Source organism: Jatropha curcas, chromosome 5 (assembly GCF_041381405.1).
Source record: "Jatropha curcas cultivar XTBG-Jc1 chromosome 5, XTBG_Jcur_1.0, whole genome shotgun sequence".
Lineage (NCBI taxonomy): Eukaryota > Viridiplantae > Streptophyta > Magnoliopsida > Malpighiales > Euphorbiaceae > Jatropha > Jatropha curcas.
In genome coordinates, this window is record NC_143155.1 from 20424530 (window position 1) to 20446351 (window position 21822).

General features: G+C 32.0%; 3 protein-coding genes and 1 non-coding gene across 5 annotated transcripts; 2 read left to right on the forward strand and 2 right to left on the reverse strand.

The window, feature by feature from the left end:
• Positions 1–493: 493 nt before the first annotated feature.
• LOC105641870 (Late embryogenesis abundant protein, group 2) lies at positions 494–4154 on the reverse strand. The gene is made up of 3 exons (XM_012226516.3): positions 3932–4154; positions 2081–3036; positions 494–866 (listed from the first exon to the last, which is right to left on the reverse strand). The coding sequence occupies exons 2-3, from the start codon at positions 3032–3034 to the stop codon at positions 861–863; spliced, it is 960 nt and encodes a 319-aa protein (XP_012081906.1). The 5' UTR covers positions 3035–3036; positions 3932–4154; the 3' UTR covers positions 494–860.
• A 3665-nt stretch (positions 4155–7819) lies between these two features.
• On the reverse strand, positions 7820–11235 carry RAP (RAP domain-containing protein). The gene is made up of 4 exons (XM_012226517.4): positions 9082–11235; positions 8867–8949; positions 8265–8426; positions 7820–8170 (listed from the first exon to the last, which is right to left on the reverse strand). Exons 1-3 carry the CDS (start codon positions 10898–10900, stop codon positions 8337–8339), a joined length of 1992 nt encoding a protein of 663 aa, XP_012081907.1. The 5' UTR covers positions 10901–11235; the 3' UTR covers positions 7820–8170; positions 8265–8336.
• A 1483-nt stretch (positions 11236–12718) lies between these two features.
• TRNAL-CAA (transfer RNA leucine (anticodon CAA)) lies at positions 12719–12802 on the forward strand. Its single transcript has one exon. It is a non-coding gene; the product is annotated as a tRNA-Leu (tRNA).
• Positions 12803–15935: 3133 nt separating this feature from the next.
• On the forward strand, positions 15936–20471 carry LOC105641873 (ADP-glucose pyrophosphorylase small subunit 2). Of its 2 annotated transcripts, none has more exons than XM_020682381.3 (9): positions 15936–16320; positions 16478–16768; positions 17050–17322; positions 17404–17571; positions 17838–17941; positions 18104–18218; positions 18983–19081; positions 19182–19292; positions 20088–20471. In XM_020682381.3, exons 1-9 carry the CDS (start codon positions 16123–16125, stop codon positions 20202–20204), a joined length of 1476 nt encoding a protein of 491 aa, XP_020538040.1. In that variant the 5' UTR covers positions 15936–16122; the 3' UTR covers positions 20205–20471. The 2 variants fall into 2 exon arrangements, with proteins under 2 accessions (XP_020538040.1, XP_020538041.1); XM_020682382.3 differs by having other exon boundaries at positions 15938–16320; positions 18107–18218.
• Positions 20472–21822: the final 1351 nt, after the last annotated feature.

Consider the following 21822-nt stretch of genomic DNA (forward strand, 5'->3'; position numbering starts at 1 on the left):
TATCAATTGTCAAGCACAAAAAAGTTTAAGCTAGTAGCTATAATGTTCAACACTGTGTTCTTTTATAGAGATTATAAAACGTAAAAAAAGGTGAAAGAGTTAGAAATAATGATTTAAAATGTAAATAGAAAAGAAAGAAGGGAAAGAAAAATAAAAGCAACCGCATATCTATAACTACAATCAATAATTTTAGAAATATAAGAAAAAAGCAAAATTAGCAGTCACGGATCGGATTCGGATATCATGCTATATCCTTATCCGATCCGTTGCGAAATGGATGGATAACGGATGGGTTTTATCCGCTACATTACGAAATGGATCGGTTTTTATCCACTCCATTTGGATCAGATCAGACTATATTTCCAACAAGATTAGGTCATTTGATCATCCCTAACGTACACAATACACATTGGTTAAGTGCTCATTTCCATAATGAACGTGTATCAATGTTTCACAGCTTTGCAAACTCAATGGAAAGGAAACAAGAACAAGCTTTCAGAAAATAAACATCCAACTTGTCTAGTTACTCTAGTGCTCACAATACCACAAACTGAAGCAACAAACCCTGAAATCTGAAGAATAAAATACATAACCAATCAGAGATAAATATCAAAGTTTGAAAACTGGCTGAAAAATACAGGCTATGTAATGAAAATAATTGCTACATTGCAATGCCAACAACAACAACACATGCAAATGCACAAATTGAAGATACCAATTTGACCTGTTTAAACAGCTTCGGACCATATCCAACATAAAGTAATACCTTCCAGAGACTATTAATATATTATTGTACTGAACATCTACACGATAGCTCAAGAACTGCTACATGGATAGAGCACTCTTCAAGACACCGTTCTTTAATCCTGCATAGAAGTAGAATGTCTCAGTCATTAGCATAGGCAAATCCATAGCTAGCCAACATGTAAATATTGCACTGTTTTATCTAAAACTGAAGCGGGTGCGTTCTCCATATGGGCATCTATTAGCCTAACTAGTAATCAGGCTACTGGAGCAATAGGCAAATCCCAAGTCATACAGGGAGCTGCAACCAACTGGAAGCCCAACTGAGTGGAATTTTGTAGCAAGACCATATTATTGCATAACTAGTCAACTGACAATAGCTATCTACAGTTCTATACAGTTTATCCAAACACATTTACATAGACAAACACATAATTTACCGCTTATAAAAGCCCTCAAGTGGAAGATACGATTCTACAACATTATAGAGCTCTCATAACAAGAGAATCAATGTTATGTTTACTTAAAGTAAATACCATGCAGTCATCACAAGATAGTTTGCCAAGTCCTAATACATGCAGATTAACTATATATATGTGCTACTTAATCTTCCAATCAATCAACATCCTTCATCTTAGAGAAATTCTTTTGCTAATAACTAAAAGGTTGTTTTCTGCACTGAAGAGGTATGTCTATGATTACAGCTTTATTTATTTTGAGAATTTAACTTCAGATTTTCCATTGCAATTATAGAAAAGCTTATGAAATTAAGTTTTTTCCCATGATAAGAATTTAAAGTCTAAAATTAGATATTTCATTATAAGCTCAATGAGAAATCAGTGGAGGAACATCTATGAGGAAACACTAATTTCCCCACGGTAACTCTCACATTGGGTAGGAGCACCCAAGCATTAATGACATTATACTCTAGAAAATCAAGCCACTACCTAATAAGACTGTGCACTTCCACAATTTACCATGCAATAAAAAAAAAAAAAAAAAAAAAATCATCTATGTTGATTATTAGCAGGACTACAATACACAATTAGATGTGGAAAAGGGTTATCTAGCCATCAGCAACATATGCAAAAGAACGTGGAAGAGAATCATTTATAAAATGCAAGTAGATAGGTTTTATATGTGCAAAGATTATACAGAACACTAGTTTTTAGCATTAAAAACAATTACAGTAAGCAGGATTTTGCATCTTCCAATTTAATCATCTGAAATCACGCCATTAACGAAAATTATATCACATGGCTAAGACAAGAACATGATAAGAGAAATGCCTGATCATTCAATTAAATTGACAACAAAATAAACAGAGTAAACGCACCTCATCGTCATCATCATCACCACCATCTTCTTTGTTTTTCTTGAGGCGGGTTGTACCACCCTCCTTGCTGATGGGCAACTTCATTGCCCCAAAAGGAGTATCCACATTAATATTTCCTTTTATAGTGTAACCTGTGCCTCTTCCTCTGATCATGTCCCAAAGTGCAGAGCCAAAATCTTTAGGCCTGAAGGTAATAGGAACATCAATGTGACTAATTCCATTTTTCTCAAGTTTTGTAGATTTGGACAGTTCAGCACCTCCAATGCTCACATCAGCTAGCCAAACCTCATAGTCCAATGCATTGAGGCCCAAGTCAAAATCATTCATATTTTCTAACTTCAAGTGAAGCACTGCCACAGTTTCTTCGAAGGAAAACCTCTCAAAGTGTATTTTCTCAATATCAACATCAGGCTTGTAAGGAATTGGAATCTCTCCAGTTTTCTCAAGGGGCAGAGTTATCCTTCCAATAACTGGAACATCAACAATAAGGTCAACCTTAACCCTGTAAGGAATGATACTTCCAGGCTTAATGTCATCATATGTGTTTTTTATGTCCGCATAAATCAAAGTAACTGGTATTTTGACCGTTTCTTCGCCATGTGCATGAATAGTTCCAGCATCTGGAATTAACCCTGAAACAAGTTTCCGTCCATCACTCTCAATTAAGTAGTTGATGTCAATGAGAGGGATTGGAATAGGGTTGGGATTCTTAACAAGCACATCAACAACAAGCTCTGCCTTTTCTAGATTGATTGAAGGAATGTGAATCCCAGTAACATCTGCAGTTGGCTTACCAAAACCAATTGCTTCCTCAATCTTTTCACCAATATCATGAATGAAGTCCTTTACCTTGTCCATAAATCCACCCTCCTTCTCTTCATCTTTGTCATCCTTCTTGAGATCTTTCTCCTTTACATCTCTATCAAGGACTTCTGGCTTATCAGAAGATGCCATACCTTATAACAACAAATTGCATATGTTAAAACATAATCGAATATTCAGGGAACAGAACATACAGCAATAGGAACCCAGCTACACAACCAAAAAATGGAGGAGACATGCTGAGGAATTAGGCGACTAATATAACAAAACAACTGCAACCCACATTTTAATCCTATGAAAAGTCAATGGTTCCCTAAGCACTGAAATGGGGAAAAGTCAAGGTTGCTGCTACTCTCTTACTAACACTTTCAAAGCCTATGCAGAGTATAGCATTTTACATCAGATGAAAAAAGTTATACAATCAAGTGCAAAATCATCTAAAAATAAACAGTTAAAACAAGATATGAAAGCACACCATTGAAACGACAGCACTTCAAGCTCAAAACTACACAGATTTACAAAGAAATGAAACACAAACAATAGCTGCACGTTTCAAGCATTTTTAGCAATTTTCCATAGTCTTCTGCCTCTTCAATTCAGATCTTAGGAAGTGCAGAAACAAGAAAATAAAAGCATCAAACATATTCCCTTCCCTTGCATTTCGTTTCTCTCCTACTTTCCAAGATCTAAACAACGACCGAGCAATTCAAATTCCAGGAAAAGTTTATAATTGCAAATCATCAAATCATATGCCATAAATTAACCAAATCATCATACCAATGTAATTGACACACAAATAAACACCAAAAAAAAAAAAAAATCAAATCAAAAAATCTCACATTAGATCGAAATCTCAAATTAATCAACAAAGCAGAAATTACAAATTCAAATCAGAACAAAAAAGAATCAAACAAGTAAGCGATCCATTGAGATCACCAAACCGATAAAAATGATCAAATTAAAAAAAAGAAAAATTTATATAAAATAAAAAACCATACAATTTTATCATAGATTTTGCTTTGAGTTTACCTGAAAATGGAAACGGGGGAGAGAGCTTGACCGATCGAACTACCAATCTATTGGAATGAGCAGGGAGTGTAAAGTGTGAACAGGGATCAGGATGAAATGGCGGGGTTTTATCGTAGGGAAAGGCTTAATTGCTACACGTCAGATTGCCGACTAAAAAAGATCAGCACGAGACTAGACCACGCGTCTCCGCGGAGGGCTGTCCAATCCATGTGATTAATTAGTTTAACAAATAATCTCTTGTCCCTTTACGGTTTTGGACACCGTCCTGGGCTGATCTCCAGCCCTAGATTTGCCCCGCAATTGCAAAATAAGCGGCTAGGATTCTGCCAGTACATCATCTGCTACTTAGTGCAGGTTTTATTATTCCTCCGCTCCGTTTTTATTTGTCGTATTAGTACTGCTCTTGTCCATTTTTACATATCCTTTCAATACCTCTCGACCAGTAGGAATGATGGACCGATTTTACATTACATTTAGATTAAACGGGAAGGCATAATTTGTCGCTGTACTTTCGCTGAAAAACCTTGTGGCCCTATAAATTGCGACTTCAGAGGAGAATGAGTTCATCTTAATCATCCAACGTGACTTTTATTTTAACCTTTTTCTTTTCTTTTTTTTTTTTTTTAAATTTTAAGTAAATTTTATTGCTTTTGGATTTAGAGAAGGAAACCCAGAAAAGAAAAGGAAAAAAGATTTGAACTTCAATAATAATTCAATTAGCTTTTCATTTTCATAAGTATTTTCTGTTTGTGTTTGTTTTGTTATTCTTTTAACACACAATAACTCTCTCTCTCTCTCTCTAAGAACACCTCGTTCCTTTCATGATCAATCATCAATCGCCAGTATGCTACAACTTCTTGAATTGAGAGATTCAAGGGAGGGAACAAAGAAAGAAAAGATCTTTACTGGATTGCGCATGCAGCTTCTGGGTTGTTTCTGTTTGTTGGTGCGGTTTGCTCTGCTCTTGAGTTGCATAAGAGAATTTTGAAGATTTTTTTGGGACTGTTTCTGATGGATTTTGCTTCTTTATTGAAAATTTTAACTCGAAATAGGGAATTGAAAGGTAGTTTTTGGTTCTTGGGTGTTTCTCTCCAGTTTTTAATGTTTGTTGTTTGGTTTGGGATTGAAGTTGATGCAATTTACTTGGCAGATTAAGGGTTTGATTCATTTTTTTTGTGAAATTAGAGGAAAATCAGGTGAAAAAAACATGTGGTTTTTGTTCAAAAAAGGGTTTTGATGAAGTATGTGGTTCTAAAATGATTTCTTGCGAGTGTAATTCGTTGGAATTCTTGGATAATTCAAAGTCTGGAACTAACGGTAATAATTTGTTCACAAAGAAGGAACCTGTGAAGACAAATGGTGATTCAAAAGATGACAATGAGGAAGTCGACAATTTTGTTGTAGATGAGGAATTTGGTGTAATGGCATTGAGAAGATTAGTTTTTATTTTTATTTTATTTTTTTTGTCTTTTTTTGAGTACTATTCGGAGTTAATAAAAAAAATGCTAAAAAACGTGTGTTGATCTATATTAGAGCTGCTGTGTGTGTGATAATTACGGTATGCAGGAGCTTTTTGGCCGGCTCATGCCAAGTACAACTCACGCGTTCAATGTAACATAACACAGTGAAGGATGTAATATGTACAAAAAAAAAAAAATGTATAAGATCATAGTGAATTTTTGGCAAATTATAGAGGGCCATAAGGTTTTCCGGTGAAAGTACATGAGGTAAATTATGCATTTGGTCTTAAATGGAATGAAGTTACTTTTTACATCTCTATTTGGTTTTTTTTTCTATTTTCGTGTCTGAACGGATAATTGTGATAATTAAGTGTCTAAATTTGTATTTTTTTTTTCAATTTGATATCTCCTAACAACATAGAAAACTAGAATGTCTAATGAAACTAAATAAGACCACATTTATTTATGTGTGCATTTACGTGGCGTGACATTTAATCTGCATAGATTGACAACGTGAATAAATCCGAAACATATAAAATGCAGTTAATCCTGGTACGAAGTCTGGAGTAATCCATTATTCCACTGTCTTGGGCTATTTACAACTAGCCAATTAAGAATTTTCAGATGTCCTGTTACTAGCAAGTGCATCAAAGATGCCGTCATCGATTAATAAAATGTCCCATTTAACCTCAATTTATTGAGTGTGCAAATAATTATCCCAACCCACCGTCTCATTCTCAATTCACAATCTAAACCCCCCTTTCATCCTCTTTCCCCCTTTCTGCAACAACGATATTCTTCTCAATATCAAATCTAATCCTCTAAGAAATGGAGAAAAGCCTCTCAAGCTGGTGAATGTGACTGTATCAACCTTTGACAGTTTTTTTGAGAAGTTTAGATTAGAAGCACCTACGAACAAGGCGAATTTAATCCTCTTCTTGGCTGATAAAGGCCCATCTACCAATCTCAGCCGGTGCCCTTGCATGTTTCTTTCTTTTTTCTTTTTTAATTTAGATTTTAAGTTCCCAGTGAATAGAAACAAGTACCCATTTTGCAGTTCTTCTGGAAGTTATGATTTTTTGCATTTAATTTTCTTCTGGAATTTATTGGTTCAGCTACTGAGTTTTGTCATTTTTAATTCATGAAGAACGGGTAACCATTATATAATCTTTCAAAGTTATGGCATTTTGCAATTTTTTTCATATGAGTTTTATTGCATTCTGGATACAGGCATTAAACAATGATAGGGTTTTTGTTGAATTGAGTTTGAAGAATTAACGATTTTTCATACATTGGTTTCTAAAATTTTAGCTAAATTTGAAGAGAAAGGGGAAAGAGGAAGAAAGGGGCTTTAGATTCGTGAATGAGAAGGTGGGTTGGGGTAATTGTTTAGGGATAAATGGGTCATTTTATTATTGTTATCGCGCTATCACCTACTTGGATTAAACGTTAGGCCTACGTAAGTGGACATGTAACTAAATATAAGTTCCATTTAGTTCACCTAGGACACATAACTAAATATAGATTTCATTTAGTTTATTAGACATTCTGACTATCCATATGATCAAGGGACATCAAATTGAAAAAAAATGCAAATTTAAATACTCATTTATTACAAATTTCCATTCAAACACAAAAATAGAAAAAATTGTCAAGTACAAATACCAAAAATAACATTATCTCATATTAAATTGAAGTATGATCACATCAAGCTGATATATAAAATTACTAAAAAGTCTAAATTTTATTTTTGAAAAAAAAAAAAAATCAAATTGACTCGGGTAGCATCGAAGATATCCATATCTGCTTCATTTATAAATGATCGGATCATTTTATTCAATCAGATCAAAGTCGAAATGAGCATCCCTGCTCTCAACTTTATTGCTCTTCAAAAGAAATTATTATACCTCTAATATTACGAATTTTGATAGTAGTCTGTGGCTTTCCACACCTTCCAAATGATTTTGTTTGAGAAGAAATTTCAGAGAAAGTTCATCTCCAACTAACCTCTTATGAAGAACATGACTAGCGTCATATATGAGTTGTTTATTTTTTGATTTATGCATGCCAAAAGGAAAGGAACACTGTTTGTGTGCAATAATGTTTCATAGTATTTATTTACCTGTTGAATCAAATTTAATTGATGCTAAGTAATATATATATATATATATATATATATATATATAGTGGACTATCTTTTTGGACAAAGGGAGTACAATCATTTGAATACAGTATTTGCCTTCCATTTGTTATATTTGCTTATCAAATACATCTGAAATTCTGTATTCTTGGACAGTAAAAGTTGAAGGAGTTGTGAAATGTAAGGCTAAGATGGAGGAACACATGCTGGAGATTTGGAGTTCTGTTAGTAATTTGCAGGCATCAAAGAGATATGCTACCTTAAGCCCGTAAATGGAAGATAAAGACAGGATAGGAAGTTAGTTGCCCTTTAGTATTGGAGGGGAGTGGTTACATATTGTAATATGCACGCGCTTAATTATAATTTGTGGGAACTCAAATCAATGTGCAGAGAGAAGGCACGATCAGCATTACCTCAGCTTGGGTTAACCTACAGTTGGCCCCTCATTGGATTTTAGGGTGCAACTAATCTCTAAGCTGTATTTTAAAGTGCGATTGCAACAATACCAAAAACAGAGTGCACAACAAGACCCAATGTTCAGGGTACTAATGCTAATAAACCATATAACAGTTGATATTTCAGCAGATAAATTCTCGTGCCCATTGAAGCATTTCTGAAGTAGGATGTGTCCCTCTCAGACTGCACTCAGTGAGACAAATGCAGATCACACAGTGAGACAAATATATATTATATATTTGAATGATTACAACTAAAAACTCAAGTAAATTAATACCTTCTTCATCTACTCATTCCTTAATGCAATGTTTCTATCCCCTTCTCACTCTACTTTCTCTCTAAGTGACTATCAACTGCTGCTATTGCTATCTCCTAGATGAACTTCGAGAATTGCTCGTAGGTAGTCGAGCTGCTCAAAACCACCTTGAAGCTCCTCCCACTAGAAGAAAAAAAAGTCAAAAAAATAAAAATAATTTTAAAAATAATATCAACTTGCACATATTTTTTTAAACAGTTTGTGCTCATCTTAAGAGGATGGTTTAGAGGAGTAGATTTTCTTTGATCGGGATACGTATACTTATGCAAAATACCCTCGCTAGTAAGCTATGAATTTCAAATCTTGGGACTGTCACATTTTCATTTGCCTACTTTTTGAACTAGACGAGGAATAATTTGATCAGACAGAAATTAAAAAGAAAAGTTTCAGCAATACGATTTAATGGATCAAAGTTGATATTCTTCTTAAAACATTTAACTCTCATAATATATGCATGTTCATTTGGCAGTCTATTAACTTAATGTTTTCCTATGTTTTGCTTCTCAGTACAAGTTTGAATAAGTAAACATAATGATACAGGAATGGGAGATATGGGAACTCACCTCTTGATGAGATAGTGACACCAACTTCCAACCAGCAGCAGAAACATACCTCCTCTTTAGCATGGCATGCCCTAAGGGTACTCCTGCAGGACATATCAACAGATGAGATTTTTCTTTTAAAAAAGAGGCTAAAAATAGGCAAGTGAGCTATTATGTGAGTGAGTTAGACATCAGCAAGTTGGAGATGGTATCATATACACCATAATGTTACCAACCGGTATTCCTAGAGAAATGAGATGGTCCATCAATCTCCAAAGCAATCTTTTTATCAACAACAACGGCATCCAGAGTATAGCCGTCCACAACGTATTCTCTCACCCAATCAAGGCCAGTGCTCACAAGAAGGCGTGCAACTTCCTTCTGAAATGATGAGGTTACTTTCTGATTAAACCTTTTAGTTTTACCAGCACGTGCAATTTTCTCCCTTAGATCAGCCCCAAGAGCCAACTGGAGATGTGGGTACTCAAGTTTCAAGCATTGATCTACAAGATGAACCTGAGAAGCAAACATTATATCCTCTCTGTACTGCTCTGAAATCCTTTGCTCTTCAAAATGATTCAGAGTTTTCCAAACATTAGAAAAGAAAGGCCTGTTCAATTCTCCAAAAACAGCATATGACCAAGCTATATTCCCAAGCTGATCCCTATTAAATCTGAGAAGTGGAGGGCCTGAAACCTTATTTAGATCTCGAATGCCTTCCACACTGCCATCCACATCAGAGGTTGACGTTTTGACCTTTAAGCTGCATTCAAACTGGTTTGAATGCTGGAAAGCATTATCCAAAGAATTCAGCAAGGAGTCAGCTTGCTCATATAGAGAAGCAAATGCCCACAAAACCTGAGCAAGCTCCTGCTCTTGGAAAGTGTGAACTATATCCGATGCTCTTTTTGATAATGCTGAAAAAAGCTCAGGAGCAGAGTGCTGCATTGAAGCAAAAGCACCGGCAACATTAGCAACATTCTGAGAATTGAACTCATTAACCTTGGTCAATGCCACCTCTGCAACTCTATCCATTTCTGACAAGTAAAGCAGCTCACCTCCTATCTTAGACAATGCCCATGATATATTCGAGATACCTTGACCTGAGCATTCTGGCAACGCTGTCATTGCAATACCCACTAACATCGACATCTCTTTCTGACGTGCAAATGCCAGCCTGCGAGTTCTCATCATAGAAACCTTCTCCATGTTCTTAGCAATTCGATGAAGCGCAGTGGCAATATTCAAAGGAGACAGAGGAGAAGGGCTCAACCCTTTTCCAACGGCCATAATCATCTCAGCAGTAACCTCCAAAACTTCCTCTGCAGTTTGTGCTTCAACAATTTCTCTATTCAAATTAACCTCTTTTTTTCTATCAGAAGGCCCCGAAAATTGTGACAACCTCTCAAGAAACTCTTCCATGGTCTTTTCCTTCTTTTCTTGAAACATACCACCTGCCATTGAACTCACTTTACTTCTAAGATCATTAGTATTATCACCAGGCAAGTCCATTATATTTTCAAATTCAACATCCTCCGCCAGATCAAAATCAGAATCATCTTCTAAATCCTTATTTTCCTTGCTAATCTTACCTTTGCTAACCATTTTTTTCTTATTCTTATTCTTTTTCTTTTTCTTCTTCACATTAACCAAATCTTCCATCCTCTGACTCAACCCTCGTGCCTCAATTGACTTCAGAGCAACCTTCCTTGCTCTCAAACACCAATCCATCCCATCAGTATCTACAAGCAATTTTGACTTTTTTGGTTTTTTCTTCTTCGGTGCTTGAAAACCCAAAGGGTCAAGCTCCCCAAGAAATTCCAATTCCCAATCCTCTACTTCCTTATCAGAATCACCACCCACAACATTTCTAGCACCAACAGAATCATCTTTACTCAAACTCACACACTTTATGGGTCTAAAACCAAGTTTGAGATTTCTATGAAGAAACCCAGTTCTTAATTTCATTAATTGAAGATTATGAAGTGTATTAGGATTAAAAATGGAGGCCTTTAAGCAACTTCTACAAGGAAAAGGGTTTAATAACCCTTCCATACTTTTCTTTCTTATATTTGTTCTATGTTTTAAGGAAAATAATTACAAAGCCAAAACAAACTCTGAAAAGCAAAAAGGTTTTTAATTTAACTTTGGCTCTATTGCCGCGAAGAGGAAAGATTGTTGGATAACAGAACTAACCCATTAATGGAATCCATTAGAAAAGAAGAGATGCACCTTTCAATTGTTCAATATTTGCAGTGTAGACGTAGCTTAGCACAGTGGCGGTGACTGGTGAAGGAGGAGGACTGGAGGAGGAGAAGCTGTGTGTAATTGGATAAGAACAGAGAGGACGTATTCAGCGCAGATGATTTAACCGGTGTCGTTTTGTTCTGTGTGCTTACGTATCTGTTTTTAAAAAATAATAAAAATATTACTTTTCGAAAAAGAAAAAAAAAAAGAAAATTATAAACACATATCCCGCCGTGTTTATAATTATAGGAAAAATTACTATTATATCTCTGTATAATTGGAAATATGACCGGTCCATCCCTTTGTTTCATGAAATGCATTTGACAGTCTCCATCTTTTACTCTCGTCACATAGTCCAGTCTTTCCATCCATAATTACACATTTTTGTAGTTAGTTAAAAATAAAAAGAGCAGTTAGAGGAGTGATAAAAAAAAAAAAAAAAAATCAAAGTACCCTTATTAACAATATAAATGCACGTGCTATATACACTAAATACACTTTTACCTATAATGGAAATTTAGTCTCGTAAGGAAGAGAGACGCTAGGGTTTGAAGGAAGAAGATGACTTCTTCGAGTGGTGGAGACAGTATATGGGACGGCAGGTTCCTCACTAGAAGTTCTGATCAACTTTCTGGGAAGTCAACTTTCCAAAAAATAGATCAATTTGAATCAAACGAGGCATAACATTAAAACTCTTTTTTTTTTTTTTTCTTTTTAATCTCTTGTCCATAAATATCATTCATCTTTTTCTTCAAAAATTTTTTAAATGCCTTTCTCCTATCCTTTATTTTTTTAGCTTTTTTTTTTTTTTTTGTAATTTTTATTTTTGTTTCCCTTGTCTTTTATCCCTTAGCTTTTTTTCCCCTAATTTTACTTTACAGGGATTTAAGTCAATAAATAATATAAAGAGAATTTAAAATTTGACATTAGATGATAATGAAATTACTTTTTATTAAAAAATCTTTAATTTTAATTTGTTTATTTGAATCTAACTCCAACAAATCTTATTCAGTGTCAGATTTCTTCAACTTCATGGAAATTTAAAAAAATGCATAAACTACATGAATAAGTAGGCTAAATCATTAATCAAATTGAAATCAAGAAAATTTAGGACAATAAAAAGAAAAATTAATTAGATTTTTCATTAAAACTATTTATCAAATTTAAAGATTATATCAAAGAATGTCATTCGTTTGCCATAACCAAATATTTTCAGTTTTTCGTAAAGGTTACGTCAGAGAATAATACTTCAACTAAATAGTAAGTCTTAGTTTACAATTAACAAAGATAAAAAATAAAAACTTAAGGCCAACACAATGTTGATGGTTTTCTCTATATTAGTCATAGGAGTTTAATCTCTGATCATCGACGGAGTCGAGGAAGGCAGATGAATCAGTAAATCAGACCAGATTGAAAGATCGGTGACTACATACTATGAGATATGACATTCTAAAGACTCGAGGGTCCATCCAAGTGAGCCGCAGACTCTCATGTCGTCACCCTCGATTTCTTATAATAAAACCTTCCTTGGAAGTTAGAAAAAATCTGCAAAATATAATCAACCATGGACTTGTTCTCACCAAGAGTCTTGACTAAGTATTGGTTCACCGAAAATATTATCAATAAGTCAGGATGGCCGAGTGGTCTAAGGCGCCAGACTCAAGTTCTGGTCCTCGTGAGAGGGCGTGGGTTCAAATCCCACTTCTGACAATTAATTTAATTTAATTTTTGGCTCTTTGTCTATCAGTTGTCGACTTTTGGAAATATCAGGCATCACCTAAATCATTGTACACTCTAACCCCTTATTTATAATAAAGGAATTCGACAAAATTTTAGTGGAATTGATTTAGGAATTTAAAATTTTGTGTTTGGAATAAAAAAAATAAAGATTTCAAAATTATTTAGGAATTAAATTTTATGAAATTAAAAATAATTATATCAAATTTTAAAAAATTAGGTGGAACTTGCAAATAAATTCTACAAATTTTAGTGGAATTCATTTAGAAATTCAAGTTTTTGTGTTTAAAATGAAAAAAAGTTTTCAATTTTAAGAATTCAATTCTATGGAATTAAATATAACTATACTAAATTCTATAAAATTAAGTAAAATTTGCAAATGAATTTCACAAAACTAAACAACAAACTTTTTTTGACAACCCTACAATTCTTCTTCTACAAAGTTAATTTTTCAATTTTTTTACTTCTTTGACTTGTTTATTTTATTAAACTAGACCAAAATCATTTAACAATTTTATTTTTTTAGAAAATATATTTTTGTTATTCTGTTTTTTATTTTAATATTTCTTAGCATTTTTTTACTATTAAAGAGAGTGGATTTAAGTTTTTTTTTTTTTTTTTGAAGAGAGAGAGTGGATTTAAGTTAAATATACATTTATCACTAAATTAAATGTAATAATTTTATTAATATTATTTTTATTGTATATATTTATTTTAATCAAAATTATAAAAGGTTATATAGCATAACATAAATATAATTGATATTTATTATTTATTTTTCTGAAATTACTATTTCGAGGATATTTTAGAAAATAAAAGTAAATAAATTTTCAATTATGAATTTATTCCATATATGATTATGTGAAATTCAATTGAATTACATATTTTAAATTAATCATACCAAAAAATGAAAAATTCATTCACAAATGAATTCTAACTAGAATTTATTTGTAATTTTGAATTTATTTATACCAAATGAAGTGTAATAGTCTAATTTATAGTTCTCATTAACTACATTAAAAAAAAAAAAAAAAAAACTGACTCTCAGATTTTAATCGGATACAAATTATTCTACAAGATATTGCCTGAAAAGTAAATAATTTTACATGCCAGACTCATTATATTTCAAGCAAAAGTTCTCTTTTTTCATGCCAAACTCGTTCTCTTCTATACAACACCACCTGTCGACTCATGCATTATAGGCTACGTTGCAAAGATGACCATCCTCTTTGAATTCGCGTCACCTGTTACAGAGAGGGCTAAGAAATTTGTCAACTTACATTCCTCGCGATTTAGGTCTATTTGGGTAAATTAGTCGTTTTCAACAGCTATTAGCTGTTTTAATAGTCGTTGGCTATTTAAATAGTGTTTTCGTGAAATTTTAAATGAAATGCACTCCTTTCAACCTTAAACATTAGTAATAATAATAAAAATAATATTTTAACTTAATTAAAATACTAAACAATACATAAAAATCTGTTGCAGTTCGAGAAGAGGATGTTTAAAGGAATGTGAGAAAGATTTTTTATTTTGAATAAAAGGTGATTAGATTTATAGTTCTTTTAGGTTCAGCTGTAAGAAGATAGTTGCAAAATAAGAAATTTTCAACTGAATATTAAAAGTGGTCTTACCTGCTTGTCTGTTTTAATCCGAAAGACCAGTTGAAAGAATTATGTATTTGTTATTTGTACTTAAGAATTTTTCCAATTCACATTTAAATTTACCTGATTTTCAAAATATATATACCTCCATTTTAAATGACCATTTATTCATCAAATGAATTTCTCGGAACTCCTATATTTATTTTTACTCATATAAATATAAAGAAAAAAAAAATTAAATGCTAATATAAATAGTAAAAATAAAAAAATAAATGCACTTTGAGCCAAATCAGCAAATCTCAAAAATATTTTTTAAAATTAATAAAAAGTATTAAGGGTTGAGACTGTGGGAGAGAGATGAAGGGCAATCTGGCTTTGGGACATAAGGAATAAAAGATGGGATAATGCTTACCTTAATAAGTACTTCATTCCAAAATGCCCCGCATTGCCTCATGTAATGCCCTTCAAGCTTCAACCACCAAATCTTTTCTCCAATATTTCTTTTAGTCATAATTCTAATAAAAATAACTATTATACCTTATCTATAAATTTAGTTGAGATAGGTTTTTTAAATTATTTTATTTTTTAAAATAAATTATTATGCTTTCTTTTTTATTTATTAGATGTAAAATGAAGTGAAATTAAAAATACTTGTAAATGATGTATTAGGAATAACTCTCTTCTCCTTTTAATAGCTCTAATTTTATTAATGTACCAAACCAATGAAAATAAGATGTTCTTAAAAATTATTTATATTTTATCATTTTTTTTCCCGGTCTAGGCAAGTTAATTCATGTAGCTTTCATCCTATAATTTGTATATTTCTATAATCCAAGGTCCAATAAATATAATGTGTTGAAATTTGAAAATTCTATGTAAGATTTATGGATATTTCATTCAATCATCAAATGCCTGAATGTAATAAGTCTATGGATCACATTTTATACCTATCTTCAATAAGTTTAGTGCTTGACTTCACTATAATAATGACTATTCGTTAGGAAAAAAAAAATACTAATAACTTCAATACATCCTTATAATAGCCTTTCAGGTTAATTTGTACATAATAAGATTAAGTCGCTTCTCTGAACGATTTAAAAAATGCAGTTTCTTATGATTATGATAAATATTTTTCTTTTCGATACATAAATTAAATCAAGCATACTATAATAATTTAGATTTTTATTTTTTTCAAAAAAGAGGGTCAATCTAGAGTATATACTGTAGTTTAATGGTGAGGTAATGGCATTGACAAAGATCCACTTTAAATATTCTTTGTGACAAACAAAAGTTAATAAAATCCAAGCCAAAGAATAAAGAAAAAATAAAAAAAGGCAACAAGAAGCTAGCTTAGAATCAAAGTTAAACATATATAATAGCATATTAAACAAATCTCTTTTTCCCCCGATTGAAACATGGGATTATGGAGAGGCTTCATGATCTCCATTGTTATATGTATCATTAAACAATGTCAAATTTATATACTTATATGCAAGTATATACTCACAATCTTACAAACCAATACCACCTATGAAAGGAAGATCTCTGCAATAGTCATGAGGAAGAAGAAACCAAAATATTCTCCTCTATTTCTCTCTATTAAATCACTGATTTAGAGGGAAATGTGAAGCTATATATAAATCCATATATATATATATAGTTAGTGAAGTTGCAAATCAAATTAGAGATATCATGGGAATATTGCAGCTTCCTACTTCCATTCCTGCAAATCTCCAACTTCAAGCAAAGCTTTCCAATCCTAAATCAGGTTATTTTCGTGGAAAATGTTTATCAAATTCATTTCCTTCTTCGTCTTCTCCGCGAAGCTTGTTCATGTCCAATTCCCAGCAACCTCAGTATCCCATGTCACCGCCTCCTCTAACAAATCAGGTCAATTTTTCTCTACACATTATTTAGTGCTATCTTCTTTCTTTATGTTATTATTAATTTCCCTCCAACAGATTTCACATTTCTAATCTTACAAATCTAGAGATGACTTCAAATAGTTATGTCTGAATAATAATGTTTGGGACTTCATTAATGGCAGAGTGTTGCAGCTATTGTATTTGGAGATGGATCAGAATCAAGGCTTTATCCATTAACAAAGAGAAGATCAGAAGGGGCAATTCCTTTAGCAGCAAATTACAGGCTAATTGATTCAGTAGTGAGCAACTGTATTAACAGTAACATTAACAAGATTTATGCCATTACACAATTCAACTCTACTTCTCTTAATTCTCACCTCTCAAGAGCTTACAATGGATTAGGCCTTGGAAAAGAAGGTTTCGTCCAAGTGATTGCAGCTTATCAGAGTCCTGAAGACCAAGGATGGTTTCAGGTCTAAAAATGTCTGCTAGTTTTTCTCAAACCATAGATTGTTAAGTTTTAAATATTGCAAAAGCATCTGAAAAAAGCAATTTTAAACTTAAAACGGCAAACAGACACTTGCCCACCAATAGAGTTTTTTTCTCATAATATAATCTAAAGTTAAATTCCTAACAGTTCTCTTTTCTTTTAAGGTATAATATAACTGAGTTTTTAATATAGTCTACAGCTATACTAGTTGATGCTTTACATGAACTTTTTCTTTTTCTTTTTTTTTTTTTTTTGTTCTGTCAGGGAACTGCTGATGCCATGAGAAGATGCTTGTGGGTAATGGAAGAGTTTCCGGTATCAGAGTTTTTGATTCTTCCTGGTCACCATTTGTACAAAATGGACTACCAGAAACTGATAGAAGCTCACAGGAGTAGTCAGGCTGATATAACAATTGCTGCTTTAGGTTATATCAGAGAACCAGACCCAGGTTTTGGCCTTCTGACAGTGAATTCACAAAATGAAGTTGCAGAGTTTAGTTTCAATTCAGAAAAAGAGCCAAGAACTGTTATCTCTGCAGTAAGAATTACATCATTTCATAAATACTACTCTTCTTAAAACAAAACTTGTATCAGAAGATATTTTATCCTCTAATTGCAGGTAAAAAGCTCAAGAAAGTTAAATATTTCCAATTATGGCAAGTTCTCGAGTATGGGGATTTATCTTGTTAATAGAGAGATTATGACAAAGCTTTTAAACAACTATTTTCCCGATAGAAATGACTTTGGAACTGAAGTAATACCTGGTGCAATATCTGCTGGACTGAAGGTAACTTATTATTATTGATAAATTAGTATAACATACCTGAATTTTACCATAATTAGCACAATGATATCATTTTAACCCCAAAATCAAATTTCACTAAAATTGATTTTGGGACCAAAACTTCCAATTTTGAAATAGCAGGGAATACAGTGCTAATTATGTAAAACTTCAGAGGTGTTGCATTAATATTTCTTTTTCATGTTTTTGGGTGTCTCGGATTCTTTTCTTATTTCAAAATTCTAAGTCTTTTCTGGATTTGCAAGTGACAGGTTCAAGCTTATCAGTTTGATGGATACTGGGAGGACTTAAGAAGCATTTCTGCATTTTATGAAGCAAATATGGAATGCATAAAGAGGTCAAACATGGGATATAAGTAAGTAATTTTAACACCAGGAAAAGTGAAAGTACAATACCACTATAATGAGCTTTTAGCAAAAGCAAATTTTTCTTTCTTTTTTTTTATTTTTTTACTTTTCAGTCATAATTAATTATCCCTCTCATCAACTAATAAAAACTCTTAATTAACTTCTCATAGCAGCTTCTGTGATAGAGAGTCTCCTCTTTATACCATGCCAAGATATCTGCCTCCAACTACTATAAGTGATGCAGAAATAACAGATAGTGTTATTGGAGATGGTTGCATCCTCAATGTAAGAAAGCAAAAATATTATATATTTATTCCCTATTTTTCTCTCTTCAATATTTAAAATTTTTTACTGAGTAATTAAATACTACATACTTTTTATTGGATTAACTCTAATGGCGGAACTAAGTGTCGGTTATCGTCCCTAACTAAAACAATTTCTAAAATTTGGTTTGCAATTAGTAGTGTTCGGCGATATTAGCTGTTTTAACAGTTATTTTAATAGTTGTTAACTGTTCTGTTAGCAGTTAGATATTAACTATTATTTATAGAGGTTTAAATTAGAAGTTCAATAAAAATAGTTGTTTATTACCTGTTTAATTTAAAATAGTAAAAAAAGACATTAATTATTTAATTTGTTGAATTTGAGAAAAAAACAATGAGTATGATTGTCAAAAAAAAAAAAAAAATCTTTGCAAAACGCTAAAATTTAGAGCGTTTAACCTTTCATATAAAAACTTTCTCAAACTATAAATTATTATAGAAATTACGTTATGGAATGTTACAATTATAAAGATAAAGTTTTGATTTGGTCAAAACGCTAAAAGTTAGTTTAAAATTGTTGTCGTGCAAATTTCTTTTATTTTGCCCAAGAGTCTTGAAAATTATTTTCCCCCACCCCTACTTTGATTCCTGGACTGCCATTTAGACACACAAACGGTATGGACACACGCTCATTAAAGGCACTAAAAATTGCAAATTATTTTCTGAATATTTGCTTTTTCTTGCCATGGCTTTTTGGAAATATGTTTTTGACCTTTCTAAGAACAGAGGTGCAAGATCAAAGGAACAATTGTTGGTATGAGGACAAAAATTGGAGATGGGGTTATAATTGAAGATTCAGTGATTATGGGATCTGATATTTACCAAGTAAGAGGCATACTTAAAATCTTTTTTTTTTTTTTTTTTTGGGTTAATTCTTTTGTTTCAAATAGTACAAAGTTATAACAGAAAATTATGCTGTTAACAGAAAGACTATATTCAAAAAAATGGCATGCACATTCCAATAGGAATTGGTGATGAAGCTCAGATAAGGAAAGCTGTAATAGACAAGAATGCAAGAATTGGCAGAAATGTAATGGTATGTACAGGTTCTCAAAGGAAAATTTTAATTCTCTCTTGCATTTTAATATAAGGTTTCTGTCGTATCTTACTAGAGAATGACTTGCCTAGACTCGGTCTATGGTATTCATTAGAGATGACAATTTTACTAATCTAGTGGGTACCCAATTGATCCAATCCGATTTTGGCAAGTTCAGTTTTAAGGACTCGGATACTCATTACCCGTTTAATTAATATTCCAAAAATATTTAAAATATAATTATATATATATACACTTTTTTAATTATAATTAATGCTATAATTATATTTAATATTTATAATATATTTTTATTAAGTCAAAATGACTATTTTATAATTTTTACTTACTTTTTATTTATGAAAAATGAAAATAAAAATATTTTTAATACTAAATAAGTAATTATAATCAGATTTGACTGGATTCGGATACTAAAAGTGAATTTCTAAACAGGTTCAGTTACCTAATTTATAATCAGATTCGGGTTCGGATAGTGTATTTTAATCGGATTCGGATAGTGCCTTTTAATCGGATTCGGGTTCATATAGTGCATTTTAAGCGGTATTAAACCCGTTGTCACCCCTAGAGTTCATTTATAGATCACTCAATGAAAAATATTTGTTTTTGAAAGGAGGATAATTCTGACAGTTAACTTAGAAAAAAAAGATAAAACGGAAATAACCATTAAAAATCTCTATTGTCATTGGTTTGACCATATATGGATTTATAGACCGAGTTTAAATAAGTTTTATCCTATCTTGCTAATACAAAATGGATGTTATGGTTTCAATAATGCAGATAATAAATAAGGACAATGTGCAAGAAAGCAACAGAGAAGCTAATGGCTACATAATCAGTGATGGAATAGTGGTTGTTCTACAGAATGCAGTGATCTCAGATGGCAGCATCTTATGATATTAAGCATGACCATTTTGATTTTTTTTTTTTTTTTTTTTTTAGATGAAGGATGGTCATTATTAATTTATTTTCTTGATTCTTTAATAATTATTAAATAAAATAATTATATGTAGCCTCAGATTCAAAAAATGTACGAAACAGCACCTGAAATGTCCCTCAAAGGAGTATAGTTGAACAATAAAATTCTTTATTGTTCAATGATTTTTGTTTGTGTACATTTTCCCATTTCAGTATTTTAGTATGAATAATAATAATTTCTTTCAAGTGCCTTTTCTTTTGTTTTCTTCCCCCCCTACAATACTAAATTTGTGTAGCATTTACTTCCTTTTTTATTTTATGAAAATTATAAACATATCCCTATAGAATGCCAAAATTAATCATTTTGTCCCTTTTTTTTAAAAAAAAAAAAAACTACTTTGTCTTCCTATTTTACTCTCATTATATTATATTACCCAATTTTGAATGTTAAATGGATAAGAAAAGACACAAAAGTCCTTCTACGTAAAACCCATTCCCTTAGGATTCCTTGGTGCAGCCCCCAAACCCCTACTCTCTGTTATCAAACTCAACCTCTCACCTCCATACATAGCCTCTCTTTCATGTCATGTTCCTTCACTGTATGGATTTTGAATGGAATGTTCGCTTCAACCAACGGTTGTGCCAATAAATTAGCTTTAATGGGAATGAAATTATCGAAATCGTCCTCTAGCTTCTATTGATCGCTTTATCTAAAGAGGCATTTTGTTGTTGTCATTGATCTGAAGCTAAATTGATTTGTAATCTAACTATGCTTCTTAGTCAAATCTCAAAGCTAAATATTTCTAGTGTGAGAACTTTCTTAGAGTTCAAAAAGTGCATAATCCTCGTTTTACATTAAAGAGTCAATTACATTGCAATCAAAATAATTGCTAATAAAGGCCAAATATCTAATAGAGAGTAGGGATGATAATGATATTAATGTAATTGACTAACCCCTGGCTAGGCAAAGAAGCGATAGAGTTGTTCATGGCTCGGGTTGGGAATTACATAATTCTCAGTCCCCTCCGAAAATATCAAAACATAAAAAATGGAGTTTAAATCTCATTCCAATAGATATGTAATCTCGTTTCATTCCGTTCCAATAAATATGTAGTTTTGTCTCATCCCGTCTCATTTTTTAAGACGGGATCAAACGAAAATTCGAGTATATGGACAAGAAAGAATGGAATAGGTTGAGAATCAATTAGGATTTCCCGTACTCTTATTAAATTACTTTTCATGTATAAAAAAAGATAAAACTATTATATTCATCAATTGCAATCAAACAAAATTCAGTTATATAAGTTATAAATCAAATAATTAATTCAATCATTGATGATCATCTACTAAAGTTATAATGAAAGATTTTTTAAGTGGTTATTTTATAGTTAATAAAAATGTTAAATATAATAAAATAAAATAATGTAAAAACTACATACAATTTAACTTTATATGTTTTATGAATTTTATCTCATCATTGTTTTTGTCATTGTTGTCCTTAAATTAATTTAAATTTGATACTTACTTTATTTAATCAAATATTATCTGAAAAATAAATAATGACAGCATTAAACATAACCAATAATCTAGTAACCTG

Coding starts and splice junctions, on each gene's coding strand:
- LOC105641870 (XM_012226516.3), bottom strand. CDS start 3,034: ATGGCATCTTCTGATAAGCCAGAAGTCCTTGATAGAGATGTAAAGGAG.
- RAP (XM_012226517.4), bottom strand. CDS start 10,900: ATGGAAGGGTTATTAAACCCTTTTCCTTGTAGAAGTTGCTTAAAGGCC. Junction 8,950..9,081: donor TCATTTCTCTAGGAATACCG/GTTGGTAACATT, acceptor TATGTCCTGCAG/GAGTACCCTTAGGGCATGCC. Junction 8,427..8,866: donor TGTCACTATCTCATCAAGAG/GTGAGTTCCCAT, acceptor TTTTTCTTCTAG/TGGGAGGAGCTTCAAGGTGG.
- LOC105641873 (XM_020682381.3), top strand. CDS start 16,123: ATGGGAATATTGCAGCTTCCTACTTCCATTCCTGCAAATCTCCAACTT. Junction 17,323..17,403: donor CAAGAACTGTTATCTCTGCA/GTAAGAATTACA, acceptor CTCTAATTGCAG/GTAAAAAGCTCAAGAAAGTT. Junction 17,942..18,103: donor AGGTCAAACATGGGATATAA/GTAAGTAATTTT, acceptor AACTTCTCATAG/CAGCTTCTGTGATAGAGAGT.